Source organism: Loa loa (assembly GCF_000183805.2).
Source record: "Loa loa unplaced genomic scaffold supercont3.133, whole genome shotgun sequence".
Classification (NCBI taxonomy): Eukaryota; Metazoa; Nematoda; class Chromadorea; order Rhabditida; family Onchocercidae; genus Loa; species Loa loa.
In genome coordinates, this window is record NW_018108313.1 from 36,126 (window position 1) to 51,441 (window position 15,316).

The 15,316-nt window shown below is 30.9% G+C and overlaps 4 protein-coding genes across 4 annotated transcripts in view; 1 reads left to right on the forward strand and 3 right to left on the reverse strand.

The window, feature by feature from the left end:
- LOAG_17817 (hypothetical protein) overlaps positions 1-1,296 on the reverse strand; it is a gene marked incomplete at both ends in the record, with an annotated part of 5,374 nt that extends 4,078 nt beyond the window's left edge. The window contains 3 exons of the mRNA XM_020450481.1: positions 504-709; positions 947-983; positions 1,249-1,296. Of these exons, the coding sequence (XP_020305831.1) occupies positions 504-709; positions 947-983; positions 1,249-1,296 (291 nt within the window). The remainder of the gene's footprint in view (positions 1-503; positions 710-946; positions 984-1,248) is intronic.
- A 1,230-nt stretch (positions 1,297-2,526) lies between these two features.
- On the reverse strand, positions 2,527-2,916 carry LOAG_07319 (hypothetical protein; the record flags this gene model as incomplete). The annotated part of the gene is made up of 2 exons (XM_003142852.2): positions 2,779-2,916; positions 2,527-2,643 (listed from the first exon to the last, which is right to left on the reverse strand). Exons 1-2 carry the CDS (start codon positions 2,899-2,901, stop codon positions 2,527-2,529), a joined length of 240 nt encoding a protein of 79 aa, XP_003142900.1. The 5' UTR covers positions 2,902-2,916.
- A 1,133-nt stretch (positions 2,917-4,049) lies between these two features.
- On the reverse strand, positions 4,050-5,197 carry LOAG_07320 (leucine Rich Repeat family protein; the record flags this gene model as incomplete). Its single annotated transcript, XM_003142853.1, has 3 exons — positions 4,050-4,191; positions 4,529-4,594; positions 5,028-5,197. 3 exons carry the CDS (start codon positions 5,195-5,197, stop codon positions 4,050-4,052), a joined length of 378 nt encoding a protein of 125 aa, XP_003142901.1.
- Positions 5,198-6,046: 849 nt separating this feature from the next.
- Positions 6,047-10,926, forward strand: LOAG_07321 (PHD-finger family protein). Its single transcript, XM_003142854.2, has 13 exons — positions 6,047-6,171; positions 6,564-6,665; positions 6,886-6,960; positions 7,085-7,227; positions 7,315-7,412; positions 7,510-7,723; positions 7,862-7,957; positions 8,252-8,386; positions 8,565-8,746; positions 8,989-9,088; positions 9,517-9,681; positions 9,785-10,042; positions 10,403-10,926. Exons 1-13 carry the CDS (start codon positions 6,060-6,062, stop codon positions 10,829-10,831), a joined length of 2,109 nt encoding a protein of 702 aa, XP_003142902.1. The 5' UTR covers positions 6,047-6,059; the 3' UTR covers positions 10,832-10,926.
- The last annotated feature ends 4,390 nt before the right edge of the window (positions 10,927-15,316 follow it).

Consider the following 15,316-nt stretch of genomic DNA (forward strand, 5'->3'; position numbering starts at 1 on the left):
GTGAAGGGAAACGTAAAAATAAAAAATGTTTCGCTTCTATACCTTTCAATTATTGAGTTAAATAAATAGTAATCGATGGTTTAATATTAATACTATAAGATGCAAAGTAATGTTAGTTATACATGCGCATATCATTCACAAGTGATAAGGGATTGCCGCACAAGTGTTGGTGAACAGCAACACTAATATATTTTAAGTAAAATTGTCCTAATATTGAAATATCAGCCTTATCATTTCTTGTACTTCATATTTGAAAAAACTTGTTGTAATTTAAACTTATTAAATTACGAATCTTTCGTCGTTCATGCAATTAATTTGTCAGCAATGTAGCTATCTTATCAGCAATGAAACTTTTTTATAAGCTTTATAATTTTTATACCATCTTTATTAAAGCAATAGCAAATATATCAGCAAAACACTTCTCTTATCACATGTATAAGTTACCTTGTTAGCAAAAATTAAATAAATGGCAATTATATTACTCTAAATGATGTTATACCTACATTCCTTCGCAACACCAAACCACACTGAGCAATGAGATTTATCGGAATTGAAAATGACGGTGTCGTTGTATTTTCGCGGAGAGTATAGATTGTCGCACATCCATTCGTCCGTCGCCAATTCTTGATAAAAACAACACCTTCAAATAATTCTTCAGTCGTACCTTCGATTGTTATATTCTCTGGTCCACATATTGCTTGAGGTATGCCTGCACAATCATTAAATTTCCCATTATTTCAAATCCGTTAAATTATAATTTTTCTTAAAATTTTTAAAAAGAAGAGGAGTATGGAAATTGAGAAAAATATTAATTCATTTCGATAGAAGAAAAAGAAAAATTTTGAATGAAGCATAGATTTAAAGGTGAATTTTCATTTTCCGTTCAAAAATACTCATAATACTTAATATTTAGAAACGAATACCAATAGAAACACTACAAACCAACCTATGAATTTATTATCGATTGTTTTCGTCATAACAGACTGAAATATGATAAATCATTTAACATACTATATATATACATATATATATGATAATTTACACATCATCGATTGTATATTATCATTTTCATTTTGATTATAATTTTCATCAAAATATACAAATTTCTTTTTTCAACAATGATAGCAAATATTTTCCTTTCATTCCTTTTTTTTTGTTTTTAATTAAAGTTTCACTTGATTGATTTTACAAATAATTAAGACATTAAACGAATAATTAAAACACTTCTTTTCCTGTTAAAGAGCATACCAGCAAGAAGCTTAGAAGAAACTGTAAAACGGAAAGGAGTGACAACATTATCCTGAAAACCGAAAACAAAGAGGTAATAACAACAGAAATTGCTCGAAAATAGCGGAACAAATTATATACGCATATTAGATTGAAAGACGAGAATGGAACGAGGGACTGGTACCAGAGCAGAATACCCGAGAGATGAGGAAAGAAGAAAAACGGAAGTAATAGTAGTAGTAGTAGTAGGGAGACAAAAATGAGGAAATGAAAAAAACGGAATATGAAAATGACTTTGGGCATGGTATGTACGTTTAGTTCTTGATGTCCTTGGCCTAGTATGAGCGGAAAAAGTTTTGGTGAATGTGAGCGAACTATCCGTTATCTACGGGTTATATGCCATCTTCCACAAAGCAAAAAACGTCCTTTTTATTTCAATTTTTCTTTTGGACACAACAAAATTATGCCATTTACTTTATTAAAACATCTTAACGAAAAGCAAAAATAGGAAAACACTAAAAGTGAAGAACACTAATTTGTTTGCATTAGAATATTAATTCATTTTAATGAAGGATATTAACTGATTTAGTTACCATATGTTTATGTATTTTATCCCATTCCATTTTAACTGCTCATATTAAGTTGTAGTTATTGACTATATGGTGACACTTTTACATTAACTTACTATTAGGAATACATTTATTTTACAATTTGCAACAGTTCCATAATTCGAAGAACGGTCAAAAAAGATCAATTAAAGGAAAAATGAAATGGACATGAAAGGTCAGAGGGAACGGCAAGGAATAAGTGTTGTCATATGAATAATTCACTAAAAAGATGATCCTTTTTTCTTCTTAAGAAAAAAAATGAATAAAAAGAGAAAGCAAAGCTATATGATCTATCAGGCAATGGAGAGAGGTAGATATTTGTCAAATATTCAAACTCATTGCAATGAATTCATCCCTCCAATTTTTGTTTCTATCAATTTCATCATTATTTGTGCTTGTTGAATCAACGAAAGTGCAGCAAACTGCATGGTAAAAAAGGGTTTAGATGATGCTGGAATTAAATTTTCAACGATAAAATGAATATTTTGCAAAATGGAAGAGGATAAAAACGAACAATTCCTTAATAATTCCTTTCTTAATTTACCTTAAAATTAATCTTTCGATGAAATTTTCACTTGAAAAGATGTGGCAATAAATAATGCGTTATTAGTCATTCACTCCTCATTGTGCAAACAATAAATAAGCATCATGATTATCATTATCATTATCTTTATTATCATTATCATTATGATCATCCCAATTTCCTAATCCTATGTTGCGCTTCATCCACAACATCACGAAGTCCATCTGCATCAAGCTCATCTAATAGCACTCTAATAGCAGAAATAATTCGCGTTTTCCGAAGATGCTGCAAATTTAAATCCTTACATTTTGTTGATATTTTCAAATCATCAACATGATTTATTATCTTAGACCAAAGCAAATATTTGCCGAAAAAAAGGGAAAGTTGATAGAAGAAAAACAAAACTTAAACTTAACTTACAGATGTCGAGTATGATACTGATCTTGGAAGGCTGACACTACGTCGTTGCGGCAAATGCGAGTTATGGAATTGTTTGAAATCATGAGCCATATCTTGGGTACTATGAAACATCATCGGATTCATCTTATCAGACTGTAATATCTCTAAGCTAGAAAGCAGTAATGCTTCATCTGAGTGGTAGTAGTACAAATATTTGTAATATAAAGGTAACACTAAAGTAGCCTTACGTAATTACTTTATTACTTGCTTTTTGGTCATTTTTGTAATTATTCACGTTAACCAATTTCTGTTAGCAGCTTATCAACAATAATTAATAAGCTTAAAGAAATTTCCTGAAGAGTTGTAATTTATTATAAAATTATTAAATAATATGAAATTATAGTAAAATATAGAACTTAGAAGAGATATTTAATCTCGCAGAAAATATTTTTGAGCAAAATTTGCTCCAACTGTTGCATGTTGTAGAACAATTTGTTACAGCTAATACTGATTGAAAGTTTAGACAAAATTGGAAAGACAAGGAAATAACAATATACGCACTAATATGTAAATGAGAGACAAAACCTTTCATATGACATATTCAAAAACCAGGAATTAAAAAGTTGTATTTAATTTTGTAAATACCAAAATGAATCCTTTGAATATCCATCAATTTACATAGCACACTATTTTTATTATGCAAATATTTACTTAAAATTAAATTCCGATTATTATCATTCTTCATTTCAATATAAACCGCTCTTATCAACCTTCAACGACAATTCTTTTACCGATAACCAATCACCGCAAATTTTAATTGAAATTTTTTTAAACAAAACTAAAATGAATCCTTTGAATATTCATCAATTTACACAGCATGCTATTTTTATTATGCAAATATCCACTTAAAATTAAATTTCGATTATTATCATCCTTCATTTCAATATATCCTTCATATAGGATGTAATCATCAGTTCAGGAGATCGCCGATGAATGTTTTCCGGATTATGGACTAGATGATCCTGCATTAATTCTTGAATATGAGGATGATTCGGAACAATCTTATCAATAATCGCTCTCTGATCATCTTGCCGATTAATTTAATAGCATTTCAATAGTTCATCAATTGTTACCGCTGAAAAAACATTCACAGTTGAAGAATGAAATCATTACGACTGTTAGAAAATGATGCATATAATAAATTTACGTTTGTCATCCAAACGTGCAAGGAGATAGATGAAATTTGCAAAACTTTCGCACAGTGCTTGTTATTAGCCGTGCATGGATTTTCATCAGTTCAAAGAATTCTCAATAGCTTCAAATCTCCCGGATGCTCCCAGTTCACTTAAACTGCCGATTTCATTTTCCCGAAGATACAATTCTTCAAGTTTCATATAATTCTCCAATAGTTTTATACATTTCTCTCTGTTCATGCTAAAAATTACCGTACTTTTACATTAATTCATAGCAATCATAACTAATGTTTCAATCAGTGGATTGCATGCCTTAATGAATAAGCTGGATCTCTTAATTAATATTCTATACGCCTCATTTAATGGACTGTATCTCAATGTATATGCTCTACCCTAATCGATGAATCTTTAGACTACATGCTTTAATCACTGGATTATGTATATAGTCTTTGTGAATAATTCATAATAGTCTTAATGGCTGAAATATGTCACTTCTCCTTCTCCCTCTCTCTCTGTCTGTCTTTTTATCTCCAAATTATCAAACTTCAAATTTTTTGAAGGTAAGTAAGAAAAAAAACCTTAAAGCAAGGATCTGCAAATTAATCATCATAGAGCAAAGATCGATGTTATCAATACCACGACCCCTGAAATATGCATATTTAAAACTTAGAATGGACACGACAGGTCTTTCATAATAACGTCACGGAAACCACGTAGTGTTTGATGACTTGTAATAAGTAGTCATTGAACTGATAATGACTTGTTTAAAGCAAGTTATACTACGGTGATTTCGACGCATTAAGTGATATCATCAAGGAAGCACCTCTATGACATATGAAGGATATTCAATCAATAATAGAGTAAAAATTATAATTACATGGATAATTACAACGTAAACAAATGTATGTAAACAAAAAAATGAATGTAAATGAATGAATATAAGTGAACAAACATTTTTATTCATTCATTTTCTAGTTAAAATTTATGAAAGATGAAAAACTACCACAAATTCAATTTTCGAACACATTCTGTGGTAATTTTGGTATGATTAAAAACGACCGATTCAATTAATCAAACCATAGAAATGTTAAACAAACCATACTTGACAATGTTAAAAAGGTTAGGAATGTTAAACAAAGTAGCAAGTGATGGTGACAATATTTCATAGATCTCAGATGCCATGCCCAAGCTAAAAGGCCAATTGCTTGGTTCAATGCATCACATTGGCTTGGAGCCCCTTGCATCATCAGTCTCTTGTTGCGTCTGTTGTATTAAAAGCTTGCCAAGCTAGTAGTGGAAACTAATGCAAAAAGTTCATTAACTTTTAAAGGTTAGGAACAATTCAACTGGGATTTATTGCTTCATCATTTCATCCCATTCTATACTACTTATCTATAAAATTACTTCAATAACACAACGAAAATGTCGACGGACGCAAGAATGAAATGCGTCATTTCATTTGTTAATTAAATTATTTAATTGTTTAATTTTAATCTTTCAAAAATAACAAATTCAACTTTTGTAAGAATAATACTTTCGAAATGAAATATTTTAAATATTTCAGCGAAAAAATTGAGTGCTAAATTTAGATGCTGGTCTAAGGTGACCTTTGATCGATACCTCTCATCCTCCCCCGCAGTGATTAGAATTTAAACATTATTGGGTTGCAACAGTAGCCGAGAGTTTCAACTCAATGCTTTAAAATATTCCGCGGAGAAAATTGGACATGTGCCAACTTCCTGCGTACTTCCTCTATGCTTCTTTGGCTGTGTCCCTGAGTTCGTATGTATGTGTGTGTGTGTCTGTGTGTCCGTGCGTGGTGTCTATGCGTGTATGCCTGAGTGTATGTGAATGTATGCATGCACATTGTTTTTATACCTTGAATTTGTTCCTTTATTACTGATTTAAGTTTGTATTTGACAGGAGTTGCCTCCCACTTCCGTCACTCAAGTCTCACGTACGTATACGTGGATATGTGTTTGCGTCGCCATTTATGCCTTTGCTGCCAGAAAATTGATAAATTGACATTATTTTTCATTCTTCGTTGTGCAAAACTCTCATTGTTCTATTTTGCAAAATCGCGGCAATTACTGTTATTTAGAGGTGGCGATGAGAAATGGAGTTGTCGGGATACGTGGACGTTTACGTAGGCGATGTACGGCATCCTTGAACGACAGTCAGATCTGTTACAGCGAAGAGGAAGCACCGATCATCAAGAAAGGTTTGCTTCCATTATACCGACCGATAAAAGCATAGTTACGAGTCTCACGCCTTGAACCTGGTCGAAGCATTGAATGCTTTAGTTAGTTTTTTTTTGAATCTGTTTGGGATAAGGTTCTTGCAATTGTTGTAAAAGTTTAGGATGAGATTTAAAAGTGTTCAAGAAATTGATATTTTGCTTACCTAAAATCTTTTTCTGTTTCTATGATTCTTATTGTGAATTAAAAGGTGGAATTTTGTTTCCATTATATGCTGCAGAAAGTTTCCCTTAATATATATCTGGTACGTTTATTGGACGGTGTCGCATGAAGCAGTTACTTATTACTCCCTTTTTGCTTCATCACTCCCCTAATTATTTTACGCATAGCCTTTGTAATATTGATCAATATTTAGATTTAAATAGGACAGTCACTCCGCAGCGTTTTTCGCGTGTGTCTCGAAGTGAAGTTGTTGGAGATCAGGACAGTTTTTCTCAACGACACCATTTTTCTACGGGTTCGTTTACAGCTTAAAAATCAAATGTTTCATTTAATTAGGGGAAAGTTTCATTTGATTGCAGTCAAGTCTCTACATTCTCGATTTTTTTTTAATTGAAAGTTTGTTTTTGATTTGGATTTCCTGTATCGTTGGGTTGTAAGACTTTTGAAGCTCAGTATTTAGAGACTAGCATTTTCTTATTACTGAACTGTGTGTATATTTAGGAACAGCTTTTCAGACTTTGCAGAGGACAAGGATGATGCTAATAGTGGGCAGTATTTGGTAAAGCGGAAATTTTATATCGTCGCTGATGGTGAGTAATGGAAAAAAACGAAATGTTTTTGTTTGGAAATTCGATGTATTAACTACTAATTTTTATCACCCAATTTTATTCATGTTATTCAGTTTTTGTGCGTACAACAGTTATCGTTTTTTAGGTGGGATTCCATCAGAATTGTATAGGACGGATTTATTGCACAAAATGAAACAAGAAGAGGATAGCGACGCATCATCAGATGATGAAACGGCATTTGTATCAATGAGTGATCGTTGGAAAGAGGAATGGAATCATGGTGTGCAAGTAATATTTTTTATCATTTTATATTTTTTTAGCCATTGCTTGCTAAAATTCTTCGAATATTACTGTCGTAAATTTGATATAATTTAGGTCCCCTTGTCAAAGAAGTTGCCAGATTTTGTTGTTCGCCACTCTCCGTGCTCCTCATCTGTCGTTTCACGGGTGCGGCCACGAGTTTCTTTGAAAAGGTGATTTTCTTGCACATTTTAATGGATCCACACAACAGTTTTTAATTGCCTTAATTCTCAATTTGCTATTTTCTCATATGCGTTTAATTCTCTAAAGGCATGGTTCACTGATCTCAGTTCATGATCGTCGATATACTGGTGATAAACACAAACATATAATTATGCCGAAATTACGTAATTATCAAGCAGATCGACGTGATCGTGTATATCTATGCAAATTAAATGAAAAACGAATTGCCGTTGGATTGCCAGCAATAAGTGAAAAGATTTTCGGCGAAGTTATAGATAAACTGGAAGTTTCTTGCTGTCAGGTAATGTTTGCATTAATTGGTTGGAATTCAAGGCTTTTCTAGCCTCGGGCAATAATTTTACGGGGTTTTTCAGGTGCAGAATTTCCTAGGTCAAGTTAATTCAGTGTAGAACTTTTGTCATACATCTAAACATTTCAGGCAATACATAGCGATCTCATATCATCTGTTGCTTCTCCTATAGCTTCTGCAGACGCAGAGTTTGATGAAAATGTTTGCTGTGATATATGTCGTCAGGTCTAACTTTGAGTCTTTAATTTTACGAGGAAGTTAAAGGTTGGCTTGGTGCCCAAAACTAGAAGTCTCGCTCAAAAGATCTCGTTATTTTCTTGTCAGCTACTTAATTGCCTTACAAAGAAAATCGATGATGTGGGCATCAATTATTTTTTTTTTTAAATTACCGATCTGACATTAATATTTTACTATAGACCCAGTAAGGGAGTCAGGGTTTTTATTTTACCCTCATTCATAGTATCTGGGATAAATGCTAGCAGCTATAAAAAATGATGGTTACTTTAAAAATATTTGCAGCCGGACTATGAAGAAGATGATAAAATTATATTTTGTGATGGTTGCAACGTGGGTGTACATCAGTCTTGTTACGGACTGGATTCTGTCCCGTCAGATGAATGGCTTTGCCAGAAGTGCATGCTTCTTGGGTACAATGTAAAGTTTTTCACTACTTAACGAAATATCAGTTTGAAGTTCCAAATGAAGATAGCATTGAAGCGTGAGATACATCTGTGAACGCATACTGTCATAGTTACACTGATGGACAACTTTTTTATCGTTATCATTTTATGTATATTTTCTTAAATTCTTGAAATATTTTAAAAATTTTAAGGCCCTTCCTCACTGCGCGCTGTGTCCGCTTTCGGGAGGAGCAATGAAATGTACAAGAGAAGGTGACACATGGGCACATGTTGTTTGCGCTCTTTGGATTCATGAAGTGCGTTTTGCGGATGTTGTTCATCGTGAACCAATAGGGAATATTTGCGACATACCTTATGGGCGGTGGAAGCTCAGGTATATTTATTTTTATATTGTTCAAAGTCGATGAGGATTTTATAGATATTAAAAAAATTATTATAAGCTCACTTTATAACTTAAAACATTACTAGCTTACATAACAAATTTTCTTGGATCAATTTTTATCGCTGGCTTGCTGCTAGTTAAGGATATACCTTCTATGCGTCTTTATAAATTTCTATTTTTTAAAGTTAGATTTCGTAATTCAGCTGGCTGTTGTTCATTTCGACAAAATTTAGATGTTCGATATGTGGGACGAAACAAGGAGCTTGTATTCAGTGTTCCATAGAAGCGTGTACAACTGCTTTCCATGTGTGCTGTGCACTTCGCAGTGGACTGGTGAGCAAGCTATAGGTTTGAAAAACTGTCGAACGCAAGGAGTTGTAAACATACATGCATATTTACTAGAATGAATATGCATGTAAATGAGTGGGTTAAACACTGATATTTTTTGCTTAGCGGTGAAGAATAATTTGATTTCAGAAATGTTGGAACAGAAGTATTAGCCATAGTTTTATGGTATGATTTGCGTGGTGGTTTGATTTCTGAGCAATCCACATATTAGTCCTCTTTGAAAGAGTTGGCGAAAGATATCATACTTATTAAGACTTGCATATCTTTGTGGTATCCTTAATAGGCAAGAAAAAAGAAAGAACACAGTTTTGCTAACATTTTGATTCTTATTTCTCAATGTAGGGTACGAAAACAGTCAATTCTGATATGGAATTTTTCCTCTAAATTTTTCAAAAAGTTTTTTTTGGTGACAGATAATGCGCATAGAGCACGATAACGATAGTGGCATTGATGACAACAATGATGATGATGATAATGTTCGCATGGTTAGCCTCTGCAGGCAGCATTCATTGGAGAAAATGTTTCATTCTAACTTGAAGTTTTGCAACCCAGATGCTTTGTGTGCAACTGCATTGACGGTATTTATTTAAAAGAGTTTACTGAGTTGACCCCCCTACTAATTCATTATTATATTTCATGTTTTGTACTTAATTCGATTTTAATGTGACTGCAAAACTTCAGCTACAAGAAATGGAACGCATGTTTTTTTTGTATGTATCTGTGGAAAGTATCGCGGCCATGCTTTCACTTAGCGAAGATATGGTTTCGGATATTTATGAATACTGGAAGTTGCGTCGTATTGATAATGGATACAAAGCACTGCTGAACGATAAATCAGAGGTTGAGCGACAAATAGCTCTTCGTCTGCGTTCGTCCCCCTTTGCTGTTCTCCCCGGTAGACAACGGAACGAAGCGGCAATACGACAGAATTTAGAAAAGGTCAATATTTCTTTCGGACTTTTTCTGCCCTTTAAAAAAAAGCCTGTGATTAATTGCACTTATATTCTCGACGTTTTCTTTCTTGCGATAATTGTCTTAGCATGGGAGTTGCATGACTTTGTGGAATCTGTTAATGGTCATTAATCAATTGTTGTCTTATTGTAACACATGCGACCCTACTGATTTCACTCATCTGCGAGTGATTGTTGTAGTCTGTGTTGCGTTACAACAGCATAATATAGTATACTACCATATGCACTTTATGTTTTTACCAGTATCTTCAGATCGTGTCACATGTAAAGCAGTGATTGTTGACTGTTGATGATGTTAACGTTATTAATGTCGTTGTGCTCATTACAGGCGAGGAATTTATGTTATATGGTAGAAAAACGAGAGAAAACCAAATTGTGTGTATTGCAATGTTGGATCGATACATACAGATGTGTTTATCAGATGTTGACTGAAAAGAATGTTCCTTATAGCAGTAGAGTCTTGAAACGATGCATTCATGCGGTGAGCTCGATGCAGCAAACATTATCAGATTCGGATGATGTTGTCGTTTCATCAGAAAGTTCTCTAGTTCCATCGCCTTCGAAGTCGCATTGGTCGACAAGATCGCCATCTCCTCCTCGGAAACAGTTGTCAGCGGGCAATCGCATTCGCGAAAGAAATGGATTGTCGCATCATTTGCGAAAGCATGCCATACAGAAGGTTCTTTTCGCTGCAGACACGTTTATCAAGAATTCCCAACAGTCGTTTACATCGGGTCATTATAGTTTGCGGGCATAATTTTAATGAAATTTTTGTTTATTAGTTTTCCTTTGTTTGCTTAAGTTTTTATCCTGTGAATTTTGAGATTTCGCGATAACTGAAGTTGGTGTTGTCTTGTGTATTTTTTTTTTTTTTTTTTTTTTGCATTTTTATTGCAGGTTGACATTTCCTATGATGTAAAGGTGAGGAAGGAAGGAATTCCCCTTGAAAGAATCTGAGATATTAGTATATACATAATATTATCTTAGATATTAATAATAACTGATGATTTTGGAGGGCATTGCTTTGCAAAACTTTTTTGATTTTAGGAAAAAAGTACAAAGGCATGAATTTTTTTTTTTTCATGTATGAAACTATTTTTCTGTTTTCCTTTAGATGTTTTGAATCTGAATAAAATTCCTTTTAAAGAAAGAACAATGAAACCCATCGTCACACCATCTATTTAGAAATATTTGGAGTGATTCATCGTATTGCGGTTTCAAAATCTCTAGCTGAAATGATTGACTGGATCATGTTGCTGCCTTCCTGAGGTTAATGTTTTTGCTCATTGGCGTGATAATTTTTTCCTACAGAAAAACAACATGAATAAATTACTGATTATTTTTTTTCTTATTCAAATTTTTTTTTTTTTGTAACAGCAATCATAATTACCTATTGAAAAACAGGAGAAGATGCTAAAAATTAAATCACAGACCATCGAGTACTTTCGCCTTGATGATGCAATAATTTCGAGTTTTATCATGTTTACGCTATCATTAAAATTCCAACTTCCATATATTCAAGAGATTAGGAATCTAAATTTAAATCCAAAATTAATTACAAAAACCATTTCTGTCCTTCTTTTGAGAAGTAAAATTCGATAGGATAATACACAACAAAAGTGCTGTAACCTCCCTGTTAAGGGCGATATTTTGCATAAATATGAATATGAATATGACATTTCTTTAACGAATTATACATCATATCATAAATGCAACTATCTTTTATGCTAATGAAAAACGTAAGACCAAAATTTAATTTCGGAAGCTATTCTCATGCTTTTACACCAAAGGCAAAAAGAGAAGGGAAGAGGTAAATCATGTCAAGTCAATCACAGCTGCGTTGCATTTCATTAAGGGGATTGAAAATGTCATTGTTCGAAATTCTCGAAATTTAATTAGGCGGCTAAACCTGTCAAATCAAAACAGATAGTTGACACTAGTTACTGCAAGTCTACAGAATTTTTTTGTTGCTTAAATTTTCACATTTAACTTCAACGAATCGTTCGACTTTTCACAACTAGATTTTCAAAATTCAATAGGATATTTATCTTTCTGTTAATTTTATTCTTAAATTTAACCTTACAGTCAACAAATGATTGGTGGTAGAATAAACCAACCAAATTGAGATCACAATAATTGGAAGTCCAGGAATTTGATCTTTTGTTTGAAATTTATGGATTACTCAGTAATTGTAAATTGTTGGTATAATTTTTTTTTTTTAATGAACAAATGAACAATAACTAACCATGGTAATCAATATTCAGGACAGTACCGCTTTCTACAATCTGGTTCAATTGCTTGAATAATAGCGTACATATTATGGGTCACATTATCCACAAAATATTTGATAAAATTATATGAATACTGTTGAAAAAAAAATCTATCATTCATTTTTATGAGAAAAATTCCATGACAATTTTTTTTTCCAAAAATTTGAATAGAAGATACGGTGATAGGGAATAATCAATCATTGAAAGCTATCGTTGGATCAGTTGCACAAATATCATATTCTGATTGGTTCCTTTGTATATGGAACAAACAATTGGGCGGTAATTATCTTTGTCATCATTTTTCAAATTTGGAAATTGATTCAATTCTTTTTTTAAAAATGTAATTGTTTCCAAATTATATACGGTATCCTTAATGAGCAGAAAAAAAAGCAAAGAGTGGAAGAAAACATTCTTGTTATGATTTCGAAAAAATTCAAAAATTTAATTTCTAAAAAAAATACATGCAAGATTTCAGTGTTTTTATCCCTACAGTTTTACAAATTTTCAATTTACTTGGCTCTTAATATTACTGCTGAAATACTTCCTGCAATTTTATTGGTTCTTTTTTCTTTTTAAAATTTCAAAGATTTTGTGAAAATTATTACAAAGAATTTAAATTTTTTCGTTCGTTTTTTCAAATATTAACTTTCTAACATTTTAATTTCACTGGTAATTCATTGTTTTTTCAAGTCAATTCATGATAGAAAAATCCGCCATTTTTTCACTTTTTTTTTTTAACGTACAACACAAAATCCATTCAGCAAAAAGAATTTCTACTGGAGTTTCAGTATTCAAGTACAATTACATTTCCAATTATCAGTAACGCGGAAGTATATGTTACCCAAATGACATATAATTTTGAGATTTAGTGAGCAAAATAAAGGGAGAAAGCAATGAATTATACAATTTATCGGGAAATTGATAATTTAAAAAAGTAGAAAACGACAACAAATTCTTTATCATTGCAAATGATAAAAAAAGTTTGGGAGAACGGCAACAATTCTTTCTTTTTCAGTTTGAGAAAAAAAAACTTTTTTAAAGTTTCATTCCAAATTTACTTCATAATAAATTGAAAATTACTACTGCTACTCTCCTATCTTACTTAAACTATTAATTATTAATAAAACGAATAACTAACTGATAAGTGATGAGAAATTGTATATGATTGATATTTCTATCTGATCCATTGTTGATAATTACTGATACACACCGATTAGTTCCAAAATTTTATTGCTGGCAAAATGAAAATTAAATTATTTATATTATTTGCCTGTAAATATTATCAGTTCAAAGCAATTTTTTATGCAGTTAAATGACATGAAGTGTTGGAATTACTCATTGATGCTAATTTGTGAATCAAGAACTAATTTTAGGGTTAATTAAGAAATAATTAATGTGAAATTGCTTACATATTTTCTTTCGTTATGTCTTATTTGCAAGTATGAATAATACAATTACAGTAGAAATTTCATCAAAGAATAGCGTTTTTCTCATTATATATAATATATTTTTGACTTTTTATTTTTATATAGAATATAAAATGAAATATTCACAAACGTTGGCTGTCCACAATAGATTGAGCAAATTTCTTCTCAAATTAGCAACTGTTTCCTTTTATTTAAAGCATTCTTTTCGTTTCAAAATCGATTGATATTTATTTTACAATGTATAAAAGTATTTTAGTAATTAAGTAGTTATGTATTACTAATAATCACTAGAAACAAATCATTGATTACATTTTGTACAGTTGGCTTCATTCTCTAATTTTCCATCTTAATTGTTTCTTTTTTTGAATCATTTTTAAATATCACTAAATCAAAATTTCGAAAAAAGAAACGGACAAATTATCCCAATTATTTCATTGCATTCGCCTAAAAGAAAATAATTTTTGAGGGATATTTTATGATTTGGATCATAAATTGTTTTCTACAAATGTTAATTGTTTCATGTTGTCATTTAAATTGCATTCTGTTTAATTTAAATTAGTAATTTATTTCTTCTATACAACCTTACTTAATGAAATTAACTTATAGCACCATGAAGTATATGTCACATGATCGTCAGCATACTTAATCGTTGACATACTTTAACCGCTGACGTAATTTGATCGTTGACATTCTTTGAACAATTTGCTGCATCAAATGTTGGATCGTATAAATATAAATAATAGTTTAAAATCAAAAATCTTTCGAAGAAAATTAATTTGCAAAACGCAAGTGATAATTAAATTGTAAACAAACACTTTTCTTCTATTACTAAGTGATCATTCAAAAAAAAAAAAAAGAAAAAATTAATTTCTCGAAATATTAAATCGAAATGAATAACGTTGAAACATAATTGTTAAACTTTACTATTTTCAGGAAAATATTTAACTTATTCACCTCGGTGTTGATGCCTAATCTTTAATTAATATATGAGAATAAAACTGGTAAAGAAATAGAGTGCTTTGTAAGTTTGACAACAATAAGTATTGTTAATAGATATTCAACCTTACTGAAAAGATAATAGATTGGAAAAAAATCCATCCTAATTGGGCGATATAAATTATCAAACACCAATGAATGTCGAATTACATACTGATAACAAAAAAAGAAATCATCAAAAATGCTTGAAGGAAAATAAGAAAATAGTTGCCACTACTTTTTTCGTTTCGTATTGATAATTTTTACCAATTTTTATTGTTCCTTCAATTATTATTACTATTTTTATCTATAACATCATTGTTATTATTGTTATGAAAAGGTATTATTATTATTATTATTATTATTATTATTATTATTATTATTATTATTATTATTATTATTATTATTATTATTATTATTATTATTATTATTATTATTATTATTATTATTATTATTATTATTATTATTATTATTATTATTATTATTATTATTATTATTATTATTATTATTATTATTATTATTATTATTATTATTATTATTATTATTATTATTATTATTATTATTATTATT